The sequence below is a fragment of the Gymnoscopelus microlampas genome (genome assembly GCF_963454915.1).
Source record: "Gymnoscopelus microlampas genome assembly, chromosome: 8".
In the NCBI taxonomy this organism is placed as follows: Eukaryota; Metazoa; Chordata; class Actinopteri; order Myctophiformes; family Myctophidae; genus Gymnoscopelus; species Gymnoscopelus microlampas.
Window position 1 is genome coordinate 22049885 of NC_139945.1, and position 26671 is coordinate 22076555.

Here is a 26671-nt window from a genome sequence, read left to right on the forward strand (position 1 = left end):
AGGATCATCCACGATTCCACGTCGCCAAAATATTGCCTCCGCAGAGATCGAGTAGATCAGGCCGACGTGTGAAGCAGGGAGGTCGGGCACTTCTATAAACACCACCCGCCAACGTGGAATCATGGTAGGTTCAACGAAAAGAACACAAACAATTGAGTCAAAACAGCTATAATCGCGTGAACTTCTGTCACGATCAGTGCATACACCCCGATTCTGACAGTGGAAAGGGGCTTTGATTGAGTGATTGATTGAAGACTTTATTAACAGTTTGCCCAGAAAAAGCACAGAAAGTACAGTTCTTTTTTAAACAATATATTTATTGGCATTTTCAGGTATATAACACAACAATATAGCATTGTAGTAAATGTCTATAAGAAATCAACAAACAAAAACAGAGCCAAAAGACATCACATAGCAATCATACATAACATACAGTTCTATACAAAATGATGCTAAAAGGATTAAACCCAAGAAAGCGCTATGGCTTGTTTCCATTTGGGGTCCTGTGTTCAATTCATCGAAACATTTAGTGATTGTTGTGTAGATAAACTGTTATACCTATCAGTCAGAAACAGGTTATTACGATTACATCGTGGCATAAGACGTATGGTAGCCTGTTCACAACAGCACAATACTATCAATGGTCATTTTGCAGTTGTATATCATGGGAAAAGTTACTTTTAAAGCACAAACAAACAGGCTTTGAATGTTTTGCTTGTCTTGAAAGATTGCAAATAATCAATGGTCATCTAGATCTGATCATTTGGGGATCTCATCTTAAACAAGCTCAGTGCTTAATGAGTCTCCCAGTTTAGTAGACCTTGTATTGTGAATGTGTACTTCCATGTACTGTTGTTCTCATGTCTTACTAAATAAAGTACATCAATCAATCAATCAGATGACCATTAGTTATTTGCAATCTTTCAACAATCTATTAAACACAGCTGCATTCAGGCAGCTCAAATGGTGAATGAATGAATAGTATAAACAGACACACCCCCTCAATTAACTATCTCCAGAAGAAGTTGCATAACATGAATTATATTATTTTCTTCTAGTTTGTCATTGCCCTCAAAAGGAATTCTTACAGAGACATTCCACACGTCCTTCCTAACACAACAGACCCTCAATGTGGACAAGTTACCGTGATTGTTGTAGGTGATGGATGAATAGGCTCTAGGCACAGCAGCCATATTGGAAAGAAATGGGCCCTCTTCCTTACTTCCTTCACAGGTTTTACCAATGATACTAATGAAGGCTCTGTTCCAGTTCATGTAGCACAGTGGTTCTCACTTCTAAAACCTTTTCAATTCAAGGACCCCCATAACTCTGAGAGTGTACAAATGGAACGGGTCCATTTGGTTCCAGACATTCTCTCAGAGTTATGTTACACACCTTTTTAAGGGGGCATTTGGAACCCCCTCGAGGAACCATGAGGGTCCCTGGACAACACTTTGAGACCCACTGGTGTAGCAGTGTTTCCAGTGAGACAAAATGCACAATATCAGCACCCTGACTCTGTTTGACCAGAATGGAACAGAACCTTCCTTAGTATCACTATCATTGATAACACCTGTCAAGGAAGTAAGAAGAGGCCCAATTTCTCTCCAAAGTGGCTGCTGTGCACAGAACCTATTCACTTTCGCCCTGTTTCCCCTCGCTCTTGTCTCATTCTCGGCCTGTCTCTGCCTGTCAGCCTCTGCGGCTGGACATCAAGCGGAAGCTGACAGCTCGGTCAGACCGCGTGAAGAGCGTAGACTTGCACCCCACGGAGCCATGGATGGTGGCCAGCCTGTACAACGGCAGCGTGGTGGTCTGGAACCACGAATCACAGGTGACTCAAAACAACACACATTCAGTCAGGCAGGTCAGCAAGGCAGCTGGCCCGAAGCTGTCCATGCATATCAGTCAGTGCACTCATGCACTGATATGCAGTCATTCGTGCACCCACGTCCCACATCACAAACACTCACATTCAGGCAGGCAGTTATTCTGTCTATTCATGCTGCATAATCTCATGCATGCATTCACGCTCACTGCACAAACTCGACTTTCTCACTCCTTCATTTATTCATTCACTCACTCACTCACTCACTCACTCACTCACTCACTCACTCACTCACTCACTCACTCACTCACTCACTCACCCACTCACTTCATTCATTTACTATCTCAAACATGCATTATTAGTAACTCATTTGCTCTCCATTCGGTCATTCACTCATCTCACTCATCTTCATCCATTTGTTCATGTCTTGAAGATTACCTGAGTCAGGGTGAAATGCATTCCTTCTGATGTTAATCCTGTGTGGATCCTCCTGTGTTTGTAGACCCTGGTGAAAACCTTTGAAGTGTGTGACCTGCCCGTCAGAGTGGCCAAGTTTGTGGCAAGGAAACACTGGGTGGTCGCTGGAGCGGTAAGCTTCATAAAAGCCTCAAGACCATGAGTACAGTCTGGATGTATCTCTGTACAGTCATGTTTTTGCTTCAGTCAGTTTCTAATGTGGTTTCAGTTGGTTCTAATGTAGCTGGCGTTCTATGTTGTACCAGCCTGATCTATATTCCAGTGATAAAAATAAAAACGTGTTGGCCATCAGTCCATCAGCAGTATGTTTTATATCAGTACATTACTAAATACTTGGACACAAAAAGCAAAAGTATGAACATCAATATAATTAATCTTTTCTCTGTGTCTCATTATCTGATCACAGGATGACATGCAAATCCGTGTGTTCAACTACAACACCCTGGAGAGATCTCACATGTTTGAGGCCCACTCTGACTACATCCGCTGTATCGCTGTCCACCCCATACAGCCCTACATCCTCACTAGCAGTGGTACAGGAAACAATCATCAACAGTACACAACTCGCCCTACAAACACTGTCTTTTTGAAAATCCACAGATTTGAGATGAGTTGTATGTGTATTTTTCATATTGTTACCCCAACTGTGTGTGTGTGTGTGTGTGTGTGTGTGTGTGTGTGTGTGTGTGTGTGTGTGTGTGTGTGTGTGTGTGTGTGTGTGTGTGTGTGTGTGCGTGCGTGCGAGTAGATGACATGCTGATCAAGCTGTGGGACTGGGACAGGAAGTGGACGTGCAGCCAGGTGTTTGAGGGACACACTCACTATGTCATGCAGATTGTCATCAATCCCAAAGACACCAACCAGTTTGCCAGTGCTTCCCTGGACAGGACGATCAAGGTACAGTGTACACACACACACACATTCAGGTACATTCCAATGCTCACAATTACACCTACACCCCTAAACTTTTTTCAATTTTTCAACAAACACACGTCACCTACTCAGTTGCATGCAACTATTCACGAGTAAAGACATTCTTATTAAGGCATGCGAAAGGCAAGTAACTAAGGGACAATCCACAACCAGGTGTGCGTTAAAGGATTTTAATGTGCGAGGTGGAGGCGACCAATAACCCAATGCAAAGTGGAGGGTGGCTGCCTCTGCAGAGTCATTCTAGTAAGTAGGTCGCTGGCTACGACCGAGCAGCCAAGGAATGATTCTAGGCCCTTTCAAAATGGGTGAGGTAAGCGATGGCTATACTACTGGAGCATCGCTGTCACATGTTATAAAGTATTAAACTTCAGTTTGATTTTAGAATAGTCTCATATATTTCCCTGGATAAGGCCATATGAGGCCTGTCTGTATGTATTTCTGTTCGTACGTCTGTGGTTCATGTAGTAAAATCATACAGTTGCACAACACTGTCAAAAAGGTAAACACATAACAGCGTATTTGCATTGTGGTCCATTAAAGTGAAATGTGTGTGTGGACCACGAAAAGGAGCATGAGTGGCTGACAAGTGCTGATGCATTGTATTGGAACCAACTAGTTTGTGGAAGTACTGCACATATAAACATCAAGCTGCTTAGTTTACTCGTTAATGCAAATATATTGGAAGGAAATAGAAGGGTTTTAACTGTGCCAATAACATTAAAGCTTTGATTGTTTACTGTTGTTTACGCTAGCTACCGCATACTGTAACTCACTGCAGGCCAGCTGCGGCTATGGTTAGATAGATACAGTATAGAGTTATAGGTTAAATTTGCTGCCGGCGTAGACATTTAGAACGTTCATTAAACTTTAGCCAAACTACATCAGGGTTGCGGTTATATTCTGTATATAAAGTTTATACATATATTGACCATAGTATTCATCCATTCCAGACCATTGTATAAGATATTTTAATGCACTAAATGTCCAATAGGTCTTACTGAAAGCGATTCCAAAATAAATATAGCATCCAAAAGCAGCAGCATCCAAAGCTCCTTGTTCAGCTGCTCAACTTGACTCAAAATGGCTCACACTGACTATGCACTCAAGGCTGTGTACCTTTGTGTGTTTTTAAGGTGTGGCAACTGGGTTCCAACACTCCTAACTTCACACTGGAGGGTCATGAGAAGGGGGTCAACTGTATTGACTACTACAGTGGAGGAGACAAGCCCTACCTCATATCGGGGGCAGATGACCGTCTGGTGAAGATCTGGGACTACCAGGTAAATAATGGACAGCATCATTATTTGCAAAAAGCACCATTTCCCTTTTAACCCATTTAGACCTGAGGCCAATTTTTTAAAAATTCTGACCTAAGTTTTCTGAAAAACTTTAAATATTTTTTCAAAAATTACCCAAAATGTATTTTGCTATATACTGTACATAGCAACAGGAACCCCAAAAGGGGTTCCCGTCTTGAAAGGTATGGTTACAAATAGGGGTTCCCGCCCTAAATGGGTTAAACTGATACACAATATTCAAAAATGTATTGCACTTGTCTAAGAGTAAGTATGTAACCTTGGGAACCGATGGTTCAATGGGTGATTGAACCTGACCTCCCCATCCCTGGGCGGACTCTCTAACCAGCTCTCTGTGCTGGTAAAAAAAAAGTAGTAGAGTAGGTAATACGGAGACAAAATCTCTATTTTAAAATAATGGACTGCAAGTAATGATTTTTCCTGAATTTGACACATACTGTAGTGTTTCAGTAATACACTGTGTATGTAGACGGAGAGATGTGTAAACGTATTGAAGTTCCCCACTGATCTTGAGGTGTATTTTAGCAACTTCTCTCCCATTCTCTTCTGGCTCCGTGTTGACTGACTCTGACCCATCCTCTCTGTATTAGAACAAGACGTGTGTGCAGACTTTGGAAGGTCATGCGCAGAATGTGTCCTGTGTCAGCTTCCACCCTGAGCTGCCAATCATACTCACAGGCTCCGAGGATGGTGAGTCGTAGGATTCATTGATTCAAGATTACTATAAATAAATAACTCAAACCCTGTAACTGCATTTACCTCTGCTGGGAAAGTACCGATACTTTCCTGCTGTTGGTTTCAGTACAGGAACATAAGATTAGTGGACTGCCCAGTCTTCTCTACTTTAAAAACAAAACTCAGCATATCTTTGTCTGCATTCTGACCTTATTGTCACATTCTCAGGCACGGTTAGAGTCTGGCATTCCAGCACCTACAGACTGGAGAACACACTCAACTACGGCATGGAGCGGGTGTGGTGTATATGTAGCCAGCGTGGCTCCAACAATGTGGCTTTGGGCTATGATGAAGGCAGCATCATCATCAAGGTATTCTGTGATATTATGTATTAGCTCTATATGACACATTTCCCAGAGGCAATGTTAAATTTGACAGCACATTTTGATTTAGTTTTCGTCATAGTCTTAGTCATATTTTAGTCACCTGAAATGTTTTACTTTTAGTCTAGTTTTAGTCGACTAAATCTACAGTTGATTTAGTCGCCAAAAAATATTTTTTGGCAGGCCGTGATGGCATCAAAATGATTTTCACTTAGTTGCATGCCGAAAATAGCCGATCTACAAGCTCACAAGTTGTGAGCTTGTAGATCGATAACAATAATATCACGATATTCGATATATTGCGATATCACGATATGTTGCATGAAATGTCACCAACGATATATCACGAAAGTCCTTGTATTCAATTCATAAACACATAAAATAGCACCAAACAGTTCAAAATCATCATTAAACAAATACAGAGTCGGAAAAACAACGTATCACGATCGATTATTTATCGCGGGAGAAAGTATCGCGATATCGATATATCGTCCAACCCTAGTATATTTAGTCATAGTTTAAGTCAGGGGTTTTCAACCGTGGTCCGCGGGGGTATTGCAGGTGGTCCCTGGCCATGCATTAAAAAAAAAAGAACTTACAGGAGTTCTTACTGTATGGTGTGTGTGTGTGATATGAAATGTGAGCTTACCATAATCACAGTAATCCTTAATCATATTCCATCATATTCAAACAAAATCACTGTATTTTATTAGATATTATATTGATATTATAGCTATTTTCTCCAGCTCCCTGCGGTACATGAACCCCCCACCACTATTGTGTGGGTGGGTCTATGATGGACCCACCATGCACAATAGTGGTGGTCCCCAGGTTGCTCTTAGTCAGGATGGTGGTCCCTGGGTCAAAATCAGTTGAAAACCCCTGGTTTAAGTCATCATAGTTTCGTTTTTATTTCGTTTTCGTAAGTGAAAAAAGGTAGTCGACAGACAATTTTCGTCATAGTTTTAGTCGACAAAGTCAACACTGCTCAGAGGTCACTGGAAGTTCACTTCCCTTCTCTCGTCTCTTCTCTCCTCTCCTCTCTCTTGCACCTTCTCCTCTTCAATTGAATCCCTAATGCCCCTTTCCCGTCCTGTCTCTGCCCCCCCCCCCCCTTGTTTCAGCTGGGCCGTGAGGAGCCGGCCATGTCCATGGACTCCAGTGGGAAGATCATGTGGGCACGGCACTCTGAGGTGCAGCAGGCCAACTTGAAGGCCATGGGGGAGGCTGAGATCAAGGACGGGGAGAGGCTGCCCCTGGCTGTCAAGGATATGGGCAGCTGTGAGATCTACCCCCAGACCATCCAGCACAGCCCCAACGGGAGGTGAGGGACCGGGCTAGATTCACATGCTGGTGGAGTGGGTTTACATAGAGAGAGAAGAAGTGTCATAATTATAAACTGTTGGCAATGAATATTGATTTTCACCCCTGCACTAAGCATCATAATTATAAACACCACAATAAAACAGAAATGTCGTAAAACTAATTTACAGTTTGTATTGTTGGACAACCACTTCAGAGGCTCTATACATCTACGTATGATAACAGTATGATAAGGTTGGCAAGGAATATCACTTCAAACACTAGCCATGCTTTGTATGGAGAATATAGGTTGCTGCCTTCAGGAAGGAGATACAGTGTTCCTACATACAATAAGGTCAAACTGAAGAGGTCCTTTGTCCATCAGACGACATTGAGGCTTAATCAGGAGTTATAAGCCAGGGGTAGGCTGAGTGGTGGACATTGCTCTTGTCTTTGCATGTCTTTATGTATGTATTTGTATTTTGTTGTTTTTCTTGTGTCATGTCAAATGTGTGTACTGTTATATGTTGCATACATGGCTGTTTCTGGGTCGCAAGACAAATTTCAGTGCAAACTGACAATAAAGTATTATCGTATCGTATCGTATCGTATCGTATTCTAGGAGCTCTGTGGAGAACTGTGTGTGTCTGTGTGTGTGCGGGGGGTTAAATGTGTTTGTGCCGATTGTGGATTTGATTGAGTATGTATTCGTCTTTGATCAATGTTCTCAATGTTAATTATTCTCTCCACCCTCTGTCGGTGTGTACGTTCAGGTTTGTGGTGGTGTGTGGAGACGGAGAGTACATCATCTACACTGCTATGGCGCTGAGGAACAAGAGCTTTGGCTCAGCTCAGGAGTTTGTCTGGGCCCACGACTCCTCAGAGTAAGTTCCTACACACCTGGACCAGTCCCAACCAACACATTAACCACTTGAACCCTAGCATCCCTAGTCTGGGGCTATAATGGCCGATCTGCAGGCTCACAACGTGTCGCAGTGCAACACTTTGTGAGCTTTTGCACACACTTTTGCAGACCAAGTATAGAGCCCTGGCTTACCCTGTTAGTAGTATACAGGGTTTAAGTGGTTAAACAAGTTACGCCACTTTCATTGAACACCTATAATATGTCCCGTTTGTTAGGTATGCGACCAGGGAGAGCAGCAACATGGTCAAGATATTTAAGAACTTCAAGGAAAAGAAGGCATTTAAGCCTGACTTTGGGGCTGAAGGTGAGTTTTACTTCCTGTTCTGCCATCAAGGATTGTAGGGCTGGAAGTGTTTGGTGCTTGCAGGCATGTTTATACATCTGGATTATTCTAATTAAACACCCTAAATCATTGGTTCTCAAAGTGGGGTCCGGGGACCCCCAGGGGTACTTGAGGGGGTTCCAGCGGGTCCCCAGCTAAGTGATGGACAGGAACTAAATGGACCCTTATGGGTCTGTAACTCTGAGAGTGTACAAATGGAACCAAATGGACCCTAACAGGTCCATTTGGTTCCATTTGTACACTCTCAGAGTTAAATTAACATTGGTTTTACAATGTGAATTGGGGTCCCAGAGGTATAAATGCCATTAAATGGGGGTCTGTAGCCCTAATGCATGTCAAACTGGGGGTCCTTGAAATTAAAATGGTTGAGAATCACTGCTAGAGAGCCGTAAAAACCTTCTCTTATTGGGGTCCCTGGCTTATTTTTTCAAATGGGGGTCCGCGGGGTAATTGGTGTCAATTAGGGGGTCCTTGACATGAAAACGTTTGAGAACCACTGCCCTAAATGGCACTGACACCCAGTACAGGGAGAGAGAGAGAGAGAGAGAGAGATAGAGAGAGAGTGTGTGCGCGTGTGGTGTGGTGTGTGTGTCAGCGTTATTTCCTTGCTAATCTTAACTATAACGATGTACCCCAGGTATCCATGGAGGCTTCCTGCTGGGTGTGAAGTCGACCAACGGTCTGGCCTTCTACGACTGGGACAGCACTGAACTGATCCGCCGCATTGAGATCCAACCAAAACATGTGTGTTTCACATTCTGTTGTTGCATATTCTGGAGACAAAGGACAGTTTAATGTCACTAGATGTTTGCGATTGGTGCGATTCTCAGGAAAAACTAGTAATACTGAGCATTATGTCACGCAAAGCTTGGCCAATGAAATCCGGATGTTACATTTGGAACCCGTTTGTGACCGGATTGTAGCCAATCAAATCCGGATATTACGTTTGTAACATGTTTGTGACCGGATATGGCCAATCAAATCCAAGTGTCATGTTTGTGATGCCCAATTTTAATATAAGATAGAACACATTCAACACAATATAATAGGCTATTTCTGAATTACATAAAGTGGAATAGTTTTTGTTTTCAGGGATGTAGATTTATCTGCAAGGTAAACAAAGCTCACTCTTTTAAGTGTAAAATGTTGTCGCATTTTATTTGATATAAGACACGAACAGGCTGTATTTCTTGGCAAGGGTGCTGACTAGGATTGATTAGATGGCAAGCATGACAGGAACACCTGGTGAATGCAATTAACTTCCCAGTAGGATAGAAAAGCCACAGTCCCTGTGGACCAGGGTTGGAAAAACCTTGCCATCAGAGTGTGTGATGCCACTTAAAACCGCCTGTCTTTCTCCTGTCTTAAGATCTTCTGGTCAGACTCTGGGGAGCTGGTGTGTATCGCCACAGAGGAGTCTTTCTATGTGCTGCGTTACCTGCCGGACAGAGTGGCTGCGGCCCAGGAGGCCAAGGAGACCATGACAGAGGACGGGATAGAGGACGCATTCGAGGTCTGAAAATCTCTGCATCCGTACATAATTAATGTTATTGTGTCTCGTAGTGTGGCTAATTGTTTTACTTATCTTAGATGGCGTTTAAAACTCTTTTGTTTACCTTGACCGCCTGCTGTCGCCCTCTCTCCCCTTTTCCTCATCTGGTTCTCCAATCTCTCTCCGTCTCTCTCTCCATCTCTTTGTCTCTTGTCGCCGCCCAGGTGCTGGGAGAGATCCAGGAGGTGGTGAAGACCGGAGTGTGGGTCGGAGACTGTTTCATCTACACCAGCTCTGTCAACAGACTCAACTACTATGTTGGGGGAGAGATTGTCACCGTTGCTCACCTGGATAGGTGAGTCTTTATATAGTCGGTCAGCAATTGAGTGTGAATGCAAGTATACAGAGAAGAACGTTGACGTATTGCATCTATGTTAGTTTTTACAATCACAACAATGACGTTATGAAACATTTAATAACTAGTTAATAGATTATGTGGTGTGATTAAGATCTCATGACTATAACAGCATGGTGTACTATATGCTCAGTCGCCCTATCTTTCTTCTCTCTCTTAAGCCTAAAATAGATCAGACTGACTCTCAGCTATCATCTATCATCAGAACAAATTAAGAATTAAGTTGAACCAAATATGCGGAGAGCCTCCCGTCTCTCTGTCACAGTTGGCCCATTCTGAAAGATGACCCAGTGGTGTCCTCTCCTCTATCAAAGACACCAGTTGATCTTTGTTTTCTTTATTTCAAAATGCCATGATGACTATTCTGTATCAACAACCGGATGATATATTTGCTGTGTGTAATTAATATTCACTGCATACTCAACTGTATAGTGATTGGCTTACTACGGCTACGGGTGATGGCCAAGAGCAGATCATGTTTTTTTTTATCAGGCCCTGCCTACGACCTCTTCAGTGAGGTCTGAAGATAACTGAAAATATGCCATACTACCCTACTACACTACTTGTTTTTATTCATCATATCCGCAATATATCAGCAATACAATTATGCCAGTACACATAGATGCATCATGAATAAAAATGTAAAAAAAAAAGAAACTAACAAGATACATACACAACTTAAAAACAACACAAAGGTTCAAGTATAGAAAATAATAAGCAAACCCACCCACCCCTCCCAGGAACAACCATGCCACGAAAAGCAAAGGCCAAACACCATGCATACCTGTGCAAAGTTACACCACTGTGTGAGGACAGCCTAAATCAAGCCCTAACCCCTGCTGTTTTTAACCGACTGTCTGACTGGTGTGTTTTAACCCATTCAATCTGGTAACATATCTCTGTCATTTTTTATTTCTTTGGCTATTATAAAATAGTAGCTCTAAAAAACTCATAGCGTGACGCTATGAGCTTGTAGATCTGCTATACATTTTTGCAAATCTTTGAAAATATATTTTTTAAAGCAAACATTTGTAAAATATTTTGTTCGAGGGGCCCCCAGAAACAAAGATTTGAGTTACAAATGTTCGCTTTAAAAATATATATATTTAAAGATTTGCACAAATCTTCAAGATTTTTCAAAAAAATAGCAGATCTACAAGCTCATAGTGCTGCACTCTGTGCTGCGCTATGAGCTTGTAGATCTGATATTTTTGAATAGCCAAAGAAATCTAAAATGACAGAGATGCGTTCCCGGATTGAATGGGTTAACTGAACTGTGTGATCTAACTTGTGATCTAATAGAAGTTAACTCGGTTGTCGTGTCGGCTGTACTTTTAGGACCATGTACCTGTTGGGCTACATCCCTAAGGACAACCACCTCTATCTGGGGGACAAGGAGCTGAACATAATCAGCTACTCCCTGCTGGTGTCTGTGCTGGAATACCAGACAGCCGTCATGAGGAGGGACTTCAGCATGGCCGACAAGGTCCTACCCACAATCCCCAAGGAACAGCGGACGCGTGTGGCCAACTTCTTGGAGAAACAGGTAAACGTGATCCTGCTCGTCTCTCGTAAGCCCCATGCAGACCAAGAAAAGCTTAAAGAATTAATTGGCTTTTATTTTACGTAATCTCTATGCAAATGAGCGTTTTAATGTTCATATTAGCGTCCAGAAGCTAGACAACAAAAAGCTTGCTTTTTTTTCTCCCTAGACCTCATTCTTCAAGCAGCTTTTAAAAGCTGCTGTGAAGGTCAGCTTTTAAAAGCTGGCCTTCAGCCAATCGGAGCACAGCATGATCTGAGTAGGCGGGGATTAGCTCATTCAGCCAGATCCAGACAAAAAAAATGTCAACTCGAGTCTCGCATCAATCCTTCGACCCCTCTCCCCGGGCAGAGGAGAGACATAGTGCCCATAGTTAGCCCTACTCCTCCTCCTCCTGTTCACTGACAGGCCCCATATACTCCATTCTACTTCTCCCCCAGAGAACGGTGGGGGGAGCGGGTGGAGGGGAGAGGCAGAAACGGGCTCTTTACCATACCATGTACTCTCCCTGGGGCAAAAAAAGTCCTGTGTCTACCCGACTTTCCTTTTTCCTTTTTTACTAAATAATCAGTGTATTATAGAATAATGTCGCTGAATAGCGAAGCTCAAACCATGAAATAAACAATCTCTCTGTCTACCGGCTCCGGCCGTGGAGGGAGCGGGACCCCGCTGTCTCCTCTGCTCCGACACAGCAGTAGTTGCGCGGGGAGACCAGAGGCGACAGACCCCAAAAAACAGGATGTACTGCAACATGCTTTTTTCTTTTTACTTGTTAATTTGTGTATGTAAAATATAGATTCCCTGTCAAATCTCCTAATTACACCAACATTGTTCTTGTGAAGTAGTTAGTTTGTGCTTTTTTATTAAGATTATTAAGTTTGCTTTTGTCCGGGTAGCTCAGTCGGTAGAGCTCTCGCCTTCAGACCAAAAGGTCATGGGTTCGAATCCCGGGCACCGCCAACTCAGCGCATGAGTAGCACGGCTTGGGTGCGGCAAGTCGTGCGGTAAGTACTGGGAGCTGAGGATAGGTGTGGCGCTCCACCTCAGCAATCCATCTCCCAGGGGTCTAGCGCATTGTAACAGGGACAGACTCCTGCGTGTTACTCGGCTGATACCGACAATAAGCCACCTCCCGACCTACTTATTATTAAGTTTGCTTTTGTCATTTCTGGCAGAGGGAAGCACAGTGGTGCTTCGTGGTGAGTCCTCAGACGGACTCCCTGGAGATCAGGCAGTGATAGCGTTCAGTTGTTTAGCAGCTTGATTATTAACGTTCTATTCATTTTTTTATGTAACTAAATATAGACTTATTTCTCATCTACAGCTGCTATTTTACATTTCAAAATGCCTGTTTTGTCACGGCCAAACAGGCACACCAGCAGAGACTTAAGTGACAGGTAACCTTGGACACGGCCAATTATCGATAAAAAAAAAAGCTACTCCTACTGTACTCCTGCTTATTTTTATGTTTGGTCTGCATGGGGCTTTAGTCCTTGCACATCTGTTATTTTTTTCCTTTGCCCACGATGGAAAGATGGGATTATGCACATGCACAAATGTGTAAGTGTCTATGAATGATTGATATGGTCAGAGCCTTTGGAAGCACAAGGCATCCAGATGTACTGTAGTTCACCCGCTAGGCAGGAATGTTGTCTGTTTTATATTTTATATGATCTTACCTTGATTTATTCATCTGTGGAAGGGTTTAAACTAGAGCATGCTCCTCTTCAGCCCAATGTTGGCCACTGAATAGCTACTCTGGAGTAGATTTGGGTCGATTTCCCAGTTTGTCCGGTCCGGTTAAAACTTAAAACGGTTTGGGCTCTCAGCCGACCAGCAACAACAAGGATACCAAATTTCAGGTGGCTGTGTTAAACGATGTGTGTGCCATGCGTATATTCTGCGCATCTGTGTAATAAGCTGAGGAAAGAGGTGAGCTAAAAAACCTAGGCAACATGTAAATGCTGCCTGGAAAAAGTATGATTCTACTTTATAAGTGTGACCCCAAGTGGTTAAAGACGGTATTAGCGGTCCGATATCATGCTCAGTATCATCACACTGGTTTGACAATGTTCGCACTATAGCCCAAATCTATTCTGAATCGAGGGAAAAACATGATTTATTCACTATCCAAACACAGATAGTGTTTCCCCTTATGAATTCAATGACAACTTTCTGTTTGCAGAGCTCCATGTTCATCCTTTATGCTACTGTCAGCACCACTGTCTTCCACTGCAGGGCTTTTGAGTCCAACATTATTGTCTTGCAATCTGTTGTTTGCTTCCTTGTTTTTTATTTTCCCTGAGCATGCATGTTGACAATGATTGATTGCAGTACTTGAAAACCTGTTGGTTGTGTCATTTGCTGTGTTGTACAGGGTTTCAGACAACAGGCCCTGGCAGTGTCCACTGACCCAGAACACAGGTTTGAACTGGCTCTACAACTGGGGGAGCTGAAGATCGCCTACCAACTGGCGCTGGAAGCAGAGGTCTGTACACATTGGCGCACGCGTACACACAAAATAAATCCCAACAGTTTTCTTATTTTTTTGACATATATCAGTGGCAGGGGTCGCGCTAGGATTTTAATCTGCCGGTCCCAATGTCCGGAAGGATTCAAATTTACCGGACATCTGACAAAAATGATAACGGTCATAATTATTTTTATGCATTAATGACAAGCAGGTGCGTAAATACAGCATAACACTTAGGCCTACAGCATTATATTTTGGATTGAGCTATTTGAACATGAACCATCATAATATACACATTTTATATAGCAGGGTCATCTTACACAAATACATTAATTACCTACATTACCATTTGCTCATGCTGCGTGCGTAATGGTTTCTCAATAATCAATTGCGTTTGTATGCATTTTCTAATCAAAGGGCACTGCACAAAATTGGGCATTTCAGATTAATCCTTCATAACGTGGCTGAGCTGACCTGTTTGGGCAATAAATTATAGACCACGACTCACTCACAGGAGGAGGTTATGCTGTATAGTTAGACAGAGGATGCCGTCCGTGCGTCTATTGGGACAGCCGTGGGAAAGTTGATGAGTAGTGAGAATCTTGTCGTCTCCTCATACAGCTATTCAGTTCAAAGTGGTAACGTTTTAACGTGTCCACTTCATAGAGTTAAAAATAGGTCCACGATTATGATTAACGTCATGTTTCACCTCGATGCCATAGTTGCAGTAGCCTATAGCTGTTGTGAAGAGTATTTACGCATCTGTGTTAGATTTCATCTTCAACCTGCACTGTTGTTAAACTGTAGGGCAACTTGCCAACTTTACTCACAAGTGCCCTTGTATTAGCCTAGTATCTGTGACATATTCTAACTCGTAAGGATACAACTTGTGTGTGACTGGCTGTTAAATACACAACTTTATATAATGTAACTTGTAACCGGACCGCGGACTGCCGAGACCGCTGTCTAGTCTACGCAGCAGCAGCAACAACAACTAGCTCTCTTCTTCCTGTTGTACCTTCACAATAAAGTGTCTCCCATTTACCGCCTAATGCAGCACATTTTACACTGGTTATTATTAACAGGAAATAGGTGTAACCTAACAGCGTGTGACAAACTCTGTTCTTGCTACCGCTCTCTCTCTCTCCCAGAAACACACGCACGCTGTTAAGAGAGAGAGAAAAAAAGAGCGGGCGAGAGAGAGAGAGAGAGCGAGCGAGCGAGCTTGCAAAGCAGAGGATTTGAAATGTGCCTAATTTTGCAGTGATAATCAATGAACTGCCGTGTCATTATCAACCGGTCAGGATGTCCGGAGAGATTTATTTTTTCCGGTCTTTGTCATAAAAAAACGGTCAAAACCGGCAATTATCGGACTAACGCGACCTCTGATCAGTGGTTCTTAAACTTTTTCAATGACCTTTTTTTGACAAGGAACTTTTGTCAAGGACCTCCCAAAATGATATGTATTTGGCCGCGGACCCCCATCGGAAAATATTTTGTTCCAGGGACCCCCAGAAGCAAAGATTTTAGTTAAAAAATGTATTGAAAGATTTGCACACATGTTCAAGATTTTTCAAAAATAGCAGATCTACAAGCTCATAGCGCGGCACTCGATGTCACGCTATGAGCTTGTATATCTACTATTTTTGAATAGCCAAAGAAATAAAAAAAATGACACACAGATGCGTTCCCGGTCTTTAATGGGATAAATACAAGACCTCATTTGAGTTACCTGCAAACATTGGCTGTGTGTCATTAACTGCTTGGCACTGAATTTATATTTATATCTTTGACTTCCCCCTTGATGATGATAATCCTCACCTTGGCACGCTGGCCCTGCAGTCAGAGCACAAATGGAAGCAACTGGCAGAGCTAGCCACTACGAAGTGCCAGTTTGCTCTGGCGCAGGAGTGTCTGCACCATGCCCAGGACTATGGAGGACTATTGCTGTTGGCCACTGCATCGGGCAACGCAGCCATGGTGGGCAAACTGGCCGAGGGGGCCGAGAAAGACGGCAAGACCAACGTGGCGTTCCTCACCTATTTCCTCCAGGGGAAGTGAGTGTCTGGCAAAATTAATCGGGTCAAGGGAGGGGGAGGAAGTGGTATTTTTATCCCGATTTTGTTGGATGTTACGCTTGATTTTATGTATTTATTTCCAGTGGTGGAAAAAGTACTCAGATATTTTACTTAAGTAAAAGTAGCAATACCACATTATAAACATACTCCGTTACAAGTAAAAGGCTGTGTTACTTGTAACAGAGTGTTCAAAATTTTACTTGAGTAAAAGTACAAAAGTATTGGCATCAAAATATACTTAAAGTACCAAAAGTAAAAGTACTAAAATATTTGAAAATAGCAGATCTACAAGATCACAACGTGTCGCGATGCGACGCGTTGTGAGCTTGTAGATCGGCTATTTTCAAATAGCCTATGTATGAAATGGGGCTAAAGTGGTTAATGTATGTTTTATAATATAATACTTTATATCTGCAAAGTAACTAGTAACTAAAGTTTTCAAACAATTGTAGAGGAGTAAAAGTGCAATATTTGCCTCTGAGATGTAGTGGAGTAGAAGTAAAAGTATTGAAAATTGGAGATACTCCAGTAAAGTAAAAAAAAAGACCTCAAAATTGTACTTGAGTACGGTCCTTGAGTAAATGTACATAGTTACTTTACACCACTGTTTATTTCCATTGCTTACAGACTGGACAAATGTCTGGATCTCCTCCTCAAGACTAACCGGCTGCCAGAGGCTGCGTTCCTGGCCAGGACATACCTGCCCAGTCATGTGTCAAGGTACAGCTGCCTGTGAATGCGTACATGTACTGACGGTATCGTTTTATAGGCGTCTATAGCATGTCACACAGGTCTGTTGCCATGGTGTAACGCTTCCTGGGATGTGCAGTATAAATAATCTGTCAAGCAAAGACCAAGATACACAGTATATTTTGCCTATATAGTGTACATGTTAGGGGTGGGACGATATGGGTATCTCACGATACGATATCTGTGGCGATATTAGGCCCTCGATAACAATAATATCACGATATTCGATATATTGCGATATCACGATATGTTGCATGAAATTTCACCAACGATATGTCACGATAGTCCTTGTGTTCAATTCATGAAGTCATAAAATAGCACCAAACAGTTCAAAATCATCATTACACAAATACAGAGTCGGAAAAACAACGTATCACAAGCGTAACAAAAATAATAATATTGATATTTTTCGGCAGTATATGGATTATTTATCGTCCCACCCCTAGTACATATACAGTAGTTGCTGTCGGGTGGAAACCTCATATGTCACCTTATTAAACTAATGGCCTAAGTCATTTTTTCAAGGTTTTCAGGAAAAATAAAAAACTGATCCAGAACAAAACTATATGATATTTCTTAATCATTTCACCCAAAATGTTTATAACAAATTATGACTATTTAAATAGAAATAACACTGTCTGTCAGTTATGTAACATAAGAGATTGAAATAGGTTTAAATAGGATTAAATCTGACTTAGGCCAAAATAAAAAGCAAAACAAATTACAAAATGGCCTAAATCAGTAAATAATTTGGCTTAAGTCACAAAAACATGTGACTTAGGCCAAACAAAAGGCCTATTTTGTCCTAAGTCACACTAGGGAGTTAGGCCATTATACTAAAAGGGGCGTGAACAGCATGATCCTTTTCAATTAGGAGTTGGGCCATTTTACCAGAGGTGGCCAGTGTCATGAGGACCTGACTTAAAATATCATTTCCTCAAAAAATGACTTAGGCCATTAGTTTAATAAGGTGACGATATGTCAAAATCTTTTCCAAACTTAATTTATGAAAAAGAATACATACAAAGTTGAAATATGGACGTATGATGTTTCTGCCCGACAGTGACGATACCTCTGCTGTCCGGCACGAACCATTTTTCAGGAAATGAAAACAAGTGGAGTTAGGAGGTTTTGTTCATCATTGATAAGAACAGCTGAATGGACCTCCAAGCTCACAATGAGGTTGGAGGTCAAAAGGGGGTGGAGCCTGGAGTCAGCAAAACCAGCTAACTCCACCCCCCCTTTGGTGGAGTTAGCTGGTTTAGCAGAAAGTTTGAGGATCCAATGGAGTTAGCTGCTTTTGTCAGAAGTGCTTTTTAATGCTTTTTTATTGTTTTTTGTTTTACCAAAACACAGACGTAAAGGGTGTTCAATGGCCCTGATTTATGGAAAAAAAATGCAAAAGCGTCAAAAAGGAGTTAGCTGGTTTCTGCCGGACAGATACAGTACTTATATTATATCGTTGCTAACTAGCTACATGATCAGTGACCCATGCGCCATCTCATCCCCTTTCCTCCAGGGTGGTGCAGTTATGGAAAGAGAGCCTGTCCAAGGTGAACCAGAAGGCAGCAGATGCTCTGGCTGACCCTACCCAGTACAGCAATCTGTTCCCAGGCCTGCAGCAGGCCCTGCTGGCTGAGCAGTACCTGAAAGAGACCCACGTCAGGGTCAGGCCTGCTGCAGAGTACCCACTCATTATGGTCAGTGCGGCATATTAGTACAGTAAAACATGTTTAACCCATTAAGGACTGAGGCCAATTTTGGGGGGGAAAAATGAAAATATTTTTTTTCACAATTTTTCAAAAATTGTAGATCTGCTATTTTTGAATAGCCAAAGAAATCTAAAATGACACAGATGCGTTCCCGGGCTTAATGGGTTACAATTCTATTGTGGAGCATTTTGGGGGTCTAATTGGGTGTTCAGTACAGCAGTGGTTCTCAAACTTTTAAATTTCAAGGACCCCCATAACTCTGAGAATATCCAAATGGACCCATAAAGGGTCCTTTTGTATACTCTCGGAGTTACAGACGTGTAAGGCTCCATTTGGAACTTCCTCAAGGAACCCTGAGGGGGTCCCTGGACCCCACTTTGAGAATCACTGTAGTAGAGCATTTAACTTTGGAGGTCTAATTGGTTGTTCAGTGACACATTGTCCTACATTGTCCTCCTAACCACATGAACCCTATTCTGGGATGAACATTCGGCAAAAATAACTGATCCACAAGGAGGGGGGGCAGGGACTCAGGACAAAGAAGTATATAGGGTTTAACCCATTGAGACCTGAAGCCGATTCTACATGTCTCCTAAATCTCAACAGTTTTCTGAAAAACGTATGTTTCTATATCAGTGGTGCTCAATCTTTTTCATGTCAAGGACCCCCAAAATGATATGTATTTGGCCGCAGACCCCCATCAAAAATCTTGTTCCAGGGACCCCCCAGAAGCAAAGATTTGAGTTAAAAATGTTCGCTTTAAAAATATATATATTCAAAGATTTGCACACATTTTCACGATTTTTCAAAAATAGCAGATCTACAAGCTCGTAGCGCGGCACTCGGTGCCGCGCTACGAGCTTGTAGATCTGCTATTTTTGAATAGCCCAAGGTGTAAAATAATGCTTTTTAGCTCGAATCTAAAAATGACACAGTTCCAGGTCTCAATGGGTTTAAGTGGTTAAATTAACATAGTGCTTAATGAAGTGATATACCTGCACCGCATTGTTTTGCATGATCAAATACTCATTTGAGATAATGACAGCAGCTTGGTTGTTGTGTTTATTCTTTAGCCCAACGAGGATCGTAATGTTCTGGAGGACTGTGCGGGCTATGTACCAACGGGAGAGTCTGCTGAGGTAAAGTCTGTCTAGCTTCTCATATCTCACCCATGTGTCCTACCGCTGAGAACTGACAGTCAAATTGGAACTACAAATGTCTTATTTGTTTTCTGTGTCTTTTTTGCTGGTGTCTGCTGTGTTTTTAGCATGTTTTAAAAGTGTATTTTGCATGATTTTCTGTAAAGCACTTTGCAAACCCTGGTTGTGAAATGTGCTATATAAATAAAGTGGATTGGATTGGAACTCCTTATTGGAATGCATTGGAGTTTTAGTTGTTGTTGTTTTTAACCTTTTATTTAATCGGGCAAGACAAATTAAGAACATATTCGTATTTACAATTGTGGCCTGGCAAAAGGCAAGGCCTTCTGAGGGAGACGGGAAAATGGGGCTAAAATAAATACATCAGGTTAAAAGCAAATAAAGCACAAAGCAGCAGTAAAAGAAAGGGCATAATCAATAGCTCTCGATTTTATAATGGCGATAGCTCATCGCAAAGCAAGGTTATGGTAACTTGGCATCATGTTTTAGATGACTCTTTTGGGTGAATCTTGCTGTTTGCTGCTAATGTTATGAGGGCAATAACACAAAAGAGGCCGTGATGTGATTATATTACGGCTATGGATGCTTAGGCCACTCCGCTTCATCTTGTGTATTATTGCTTAACTCTTTAAGACCGGGAACGCGTCATTTTTAGATTTCGTTGGGCTATTCAAAAATAGCAGATATACAAGCTCATAGCGCGGCACCGAGTGCCGCGCTATGAGCTTGTAGATCTGCTATTTTTTGAAAAATCATGAAGAGTTTTGCAATTAGATTTTTTTCCCCCTTTTTTTTTGCGGACATTTCTAACACAAATCTTTGCTTCTGGGGGTTCCTGGAACTAAATATTTCACAAATGTTCGCTTTAAAAAATATATAATCCAAGATTTTGCCATGAATTTTCACGATTTTTCAAAAATAGCAGATCTACAAGCTTGTATATCTGCTATTTTTGAACAGCATAAATAAATCTAAAAATGACACACAGATGCATTCCCGCTCTTAAAGGGTCAAATATACTATCACTTTAGCTGGTAAATATAGACACCCATTCTACCCGTTTGACTACTACTGTAGATGTTTTGTTCATATTTGATCGCAGCTGTCAACAACCTACTTGTGTGTTGTGTGTGTGTCATTTAAATAAACAGGTCATTGTTCAGGAGGTGATGGAGGGCGTGGCTGACACCCCCGCGGCAGCAGCAGCAGCTGTGGTAGAGCCTGCACCTTCAGAACCAGCAGCAGTGGAAGAAGAGCCCATGTCCGAAGACGAAGAGGAGCCTATTGAGCCCGTCACGGCGGCCGAGGAAGAATCCATCCCGGTGGACACGTCGCCACCTCCACCGGCCACGGTACTGACGGAGCATATTGAACCAGCGCAAGCAGAACCCGTCTCCTCTGAAGAGACCGCGGTCGAGCCAGATCTGGAAGCAGCAGCGGAAGTGGATACCATCGCCGTGTCAGAGGAGGCTCCGGTCAGCGGAGAACGAGACCTTTCGGAAGACGTCATCACAGAGGCTTCCATCGTAGAGGCCCCGGTCATTACAGAGGCTCCCACAGTGGAGGCCCCGGTCATTACAGAGGCTTCCACCGCAGAGCCCCCAGTGCTACCTCCCACCTCTACGGAAGACGTTGTATCTTCACTTGAGATGGGTGTCCAGGAAATGTCTCTGGCAACCGACACACCTCCCGTTGAAGTCATAGCGACAGAAACCATTGTTTCTGAAACGGTACTGCCCGTCGTGGAGACCACCTCGCCGACCATCGCGACAGAACGCACACAAACTGAGGCGGCACCGGCGGAAACCACAGCGACGGAGGATGTCCCAGTTACTGACACCCTAATATCCTTCACTGAGGAAACGGTAGCATCGGAAGCGCCCGTTTCTGAGTCGGTAGCGACAGATGTTCTCGTGGCAACAGACACCCTAGCGACGGAGTCGACACCCGTTACCGCTGAGGCAGCGGCGATGGTGCTTGTTCCAGAATCTGCAGCACCGCCTGCTGCGTTGGATGAACTCATCGCTCTGGAAGATCCGGTCAGTTTGGATGTGAACGAGCCGGTCCCTGACACTGTTTTAATCCCAGACCTGGCGCCCATTCTAGCACCAGCACTAGTCCCAGTCCCATCGGCAATACCGGTAATGGAGCCTGTGCCGGCCGAAGCCCCAGCCCCCGAGGAAGCGCTTATACTAACACCGGCAGTGCCAGAACCAATCCTGATGCCCTCGGTGGTGGATCCTCCAGCACCAGAGCCACCGGTACCTGAAGTTCCAGCAGCAGTTCCCTCACCGGGGAAGGCAATGGAAGAGGCTAATTCTGGAGGAGCTGAGGAACCACCAGAAGACCTAGAGATGGAGATGAATGATGAGGTAAAGCCTTGGCTCTCCCATATCGGCACGAAAAAACAAATGTCTTCTAAATCCCAACAGTTTTCTGAAATACGTATGTTTCTATATCAGTAGTGCTCAAACGTTTTCATGTCAAGGACCCCCAAAATTATATGTATTTGGTCGCCGACCCCCATCTCAAAATATTTTGTTCCAGGGACCCCCAGAAGCAAAGATTTGAGTTAAAAAGGTTTACTTTAAAAATATATATATTCAAAGATTTGCTCACATTTTCAAGATTTTTCAAAAATAGCAGATAAACCAGCTCATAGCGCGGCACTCGGTGCCGCGCTATGAGCTGGTATATCTGCTAGTTTTGAATAGCCAAAGTGTAAAACAATGCTCTTTAGCTCAAATCAAAAAATAACACGGATGCGTTCCAGGTCTTAAGTACATGTAGTTGTATGGTCTTATGCACCACCCTGTTCCACATTGAAGCCAGATTTATACTTAATTGCACGTCAGTGTTGCGTGTGAAAATAGCATATCTACAAGACGCGTTGCCCTCTCTCGATTGGCTATTTTCAGCACGTGACACTGGCATGCAACTAAGTTTAAATGAGATGATAAATGATACTTTGCCACGCGGCAGTGTGTTGCTTAGCTTAGACTACCAGGTTGTTCATAATGCAAACTGTGACTTGTTTTCCTGTTCCAGGGGTTGGATGATCTCGACCTGGACAACTTTGACCTGGACGACGATATCGACACCTCGGATGTCAACTTGGATGAGGACTTTTTGGACGACTAGGGAAAAGACATTTTTAATAAGATAATAGTTTCTTTCTTTTTTTTATCCTTTTTGTTTTTTTGACAAAGTGACCAAAGAACACAGTGTTGTCGTCTTTCCATATTTCTATATCAATGTGGACGTATTTGGAGGAGGGTGTTTGTTTTTAAGGCTTTTATGCTCTGTTTAGATTTAGAGAACAGTGACGGAAGGGAAAGGGAAAGAAAGCAAAGGGAACAAGGCAGTTGAAAGGAGTGATGACATGAGATACAGGTCTAAGGTTCAAGGTTTCTTTATTATTACATCTTGTGTTCGGGTACATAAGAATCCAATTATTTTGTTCTGCTTCCTCTGACATTATATCAGCAGAACGAAAGAATTGTACTCTTATGTACCCGTGCACAAGATGTAACCTCAGGTGGAATGTTTTTTTCCTGTGCCGTTTACAATACTACACAGTAAATTCCTCTATTAATATACTCTGAGAGGATACAATGTAAGGGTCCATTTGGTTGCATTTTCTCTCTGAGTCACAAATCAATAAATGAACACTAAGGATTTTACTGTGTAACTGGTTAAGGATGTGTTGAAAGAGTTTCAAGGTGCTAGGATTCTTTTAGGTTATGGTCATGAAATCTACACTGTAGAGAATATTTTAGAATGCATGGGGTTGAAATAATCACTGGGAGCTGTTGTCCACTTTGTAGTCAGTCAACATTGTGTGTGCGCACCTGGAATTAGATTGGTATATCACTGACCATTCATTTACACTGCCACTCTTAAAAAGCCTTTCGATGTTTGGGTAACAAATTGTATGAGGTTGTAACAGCTGTTAAGACCAGTGGTTAAATGTCTGACACTTTAAAACTGCTGGATGCTGCTTCGATGCAAGAATCCTTTCAACTGTAATCATAACATCAGTTGAAAATGTGACATAGCAAACAGTTCTGCAATGGGGAATGTTTTACAGTTTTGTATGAGATCCTGTAGCTGTCTGCAATATATTTAATTTGGCATGCTGTTTTCCATTTCTTTCTTCTGTTTTGTTTTTACTGCATGGTACCTCTCTTCATTCTTATACCTCAGAGAACACCACTGTTGACTAGGGGTACGGTGTTGTCAACTTGTTGAAGACTCATTCATTTCAACATTCCAAATTGAAATCTAAATGGAATTGAACTTGAATTGAACCATGAACTTGGTAAAATACATGGTGAAAATGTGTAATTAGTAAGCTGTGTTGGAACCTTTGAACAATTTCAGGATATTATAAAATACAAAATAGAAGTATTCCATATTTGTGCCAGTTAGGGCACAATACATAAGTCTTGGGCATTTGAAAAAATAGGTCTCTCAAACAAGCCAATGTTTTTTTGTCATCACAAGTTTGTTGCACTTTCTCTTTTACTCACCAGGGACCATAGGACAATAGGGCAACGTTTAATTCAATATAATTGTCTCCTCCTGTCCTCAAAGAACCTAGGAACTTGAGATTGCGGTCATCACAATCTGCTGCCTTTTAGTGCCTTTCCCATTTGATAGGAAATCTACTTTGTTATAACAGATTTGAATAAAAGTGCCTTATGGAGCTAGAACATTATTTTATGGAAACTGAATGTGTCTGGGCTATAAATGTGAATGGAATGATTTTCGTTTCAATTAAAAAACGGATACATTGTTAACGAGGCCTGGTAGTGTTTTTTCTTTGAGAAGATCAATAAACAAGACATACTGTTCTACACAAAGATGTTTAATATTATGTACATTAAGTTGCTGTGCCAGGAGAACTTAGCTCTAATTCAAAGAAGAATGGGTGAGAACAGAAGGTAGTCTGCATATCTAAAGAACCACCCGACCCATCAACTTCAAACTCTCTGCGTAGAGGTCCGAGGGAGTGATGTGCAGAGTGGGAAGTTGGTCGGTTGCCTAGAACCGACGTGCATCAATGAATCTCCACATGCTGTATATGGAGAACTGAAGAACGCACAGAATCTCTGTGTGATCGATGTCAGTGCTATGATATCATTTTGATGACATCAGGGATCTCCATATATGGGCATAAAAGGGACAGAGATCTCAATATAGTGTGTTGAGTACATTGTGTGTCCATTGAAGAAGAAAGGTACAGCGATGGTCCCTGTGAAGTCCCGGTATCTACTGTGTGAAGTCAACGTGTCAGACCGCAACAGCTTGTTGCTGCTCTGTAAGGACTCCATCGCACAGGCGGTCAGGGGAGCGGTGGCTCAGACCCACGGTGACTACGGAGCAGCGCATTGCAGCATTAGATTCTCTGTGAAATATCTTAATGCCCTGACTGGAATTGTATTCCTGCGCTGCCCGAAAAGCCACTACAGACTCATCTGGTCTGCATTGCCTTTCATCACCAGTTTTGAAAATCAAGGGCAGAAAGTGCCGTGTTTCCTGAACTGTTTGCATGTGGGAGGCACAATCAGAACATGTCAGAAGTTTCTGGTTCGATACAACACCCAGCAGCTCCATAGAATGCTCCCTCAATGTAAAAGTCAAGAAGAAATGCAAGAGATTTGCCAAGCAATACTAAGCTGCTCTGCGAGTTTGTTTATTAAAGGATCAGAAGCTTCTGAAGATTAAGTGGGAAGTGGGGAAGAAGGAGAATGACCATCTTGTCTACAGGAAGCACATCCTGGTTGTTTCCAGTTTCGCCACTTTTTGTTTTCAATCTCAACAGAAAGGAACTTAGTGCAACTGCTGTGCTGACTTCTATGGCTACTGGAGATGAATTAGGCTTTATACAGTACTAGCTTTTTAGACTTTTACCCCAAGACAACTTTCTCCCATGGTAGACAAATAAAGTGAACCTTCACCTAGAGGTTGACTATATGGGCATAGAAGGGACACAGGCAGACAGATACAGAGATCTCCATATCTGGGCATAAGACACAGACATGGGTGTATAATGGGTTCTCTGACAACAGGTGCAATGGATATCATAACTGGAGGGGTATGCGTCCCATAATCAGCTACTATACAGTTCCCCCTCCTACTCCAATTAGGCAACCTAATATAGTGATGATGTCATATCCTAACCATCACCATCTCCTTTATTTGGTTAACTTTGACCACCACCTCACCCATATCCCAGAAGCTGAGTTTGGCATTTTGTTTTGACAGGGATTGTGTTGTTCTCACTTCTGTCACTTTGCCCGATGACGTCTGATTCAGAACAATGTTCTTGTTGCTCCCACAAAGTTGCCTCGTCTAGTACCTACCAGACACTGACTGAAATGGACTTTGAAAGAGGTATCTGGTCTGCAGCCATGGATGGAGACCTGGATAGAGTCAGGAAATTGGTCCGGAAGGGCACAGACCCCAACCTGAGAGACATGTCAAATTTCACTGCCCTGCACTATGCTAGTCGCAGTGGCCAGCTTACTGTATGCAGGTTCCTTCTTGAGAGTGGTGCATGCGCCTCGCCCCAGACGCCGGGGGGTGCAACACCGCTCCATCGAGCAGCATACTGTGGTCATCTGGACGTGGTTAGGCTCCTGTTAGAACACAGAGCAGATCCTCGGCTATGTGATGATGACGGAGCATCCCCTTTACACAAGGCTGCAGAACGCGGTCAGGAGGAGGTATGCAGGCTGCTCCTCCAGCACCGTCCCTCCCTCCAGGTTCAGGTGAACAAGAAGCTCCAGCTTCCTTACCAGCTTGTCAAAGAGGGTCATCTGCAGGACCTGTTAAAACCACCATCCGTGACACAGGGCTGA

At 42.7% G+C, this 26671-nt stretch overlaps 2 protein-coding genes across 2 annotated transcripts; both read left to right on the top strand.

Annotated features, from left to right (window-relative positions):
* On the top strand, window positions 1-23507 carry LOC311049821 (coatomer subunit beta'-like). Its single transcript, XM_084063684.1, has 22 exons — window positions 1-124; window positions 1697-1834; window positions 2331-2417; window positions 2712-2838; window positions 3054-3202; window positions 4372-4518; window positions 5145-5244; window positions 5458-5600; window positions 6737-6936; window positions 7688-7798; window positions 8055-8143; window positions 8820-8926; window positions 9552-9695; window positions 9899-10029; window positions 11428-11635; window positions 14010-14120; window positions 15948-16162; window positions 16811-16903; window positions 18453-18633; window positions 19719-19784; window positions 20957-22177; window positions 22854-23507. The coding sequence occupies exons 1-22, from the start codon at window positions 122-124 to the stop codon at window positions 22944-22946; spliced, it is 3864 nt and encodes a 1287-aa protein (XP_083919810.1). The 5' UTR covers window positions 1-121; the 3' UTR covers window positions 22947-23507.
* Window positions 23508-26110: 2603 nt separating this feature from the next.
* LOC311050512 (uncharacterized protein) lies at window positions 26111-26671 on the top strand (the record flags this gene model as incomplete). Its single annotated transcript, XM_084064597.1, has 1 exon — window positions 26111-26671. One exon carries the CDS (start codon window positions 26111-26113, stop codon window positions 26669-26671), a length of 561 nt encoding a protein of 186 aa, XP_083920723.1.

What these genes read in the sequence shown, in the direction of transcription:
- LOC311049821 (XM_084063684.1), top strand. An exon ending in CTACATCCTCACTAGCAGTG is followed by an intron (nt 2,839 to 3,053) that starts GTACAGGAAACA and finishes GCGTGCGAGTAG; the next exon opens with ATGACATGCTGATCAAGCTG. An exon ending in TGGGCCCACGACTCCTCAGA is followed by an intron (nt 7,799 to 8,054) that starts GTAAGTTCCTAC and finishes CCCGTTTGTTAG; the next exon opens with GTATGCGACCAGGGAGAGCA.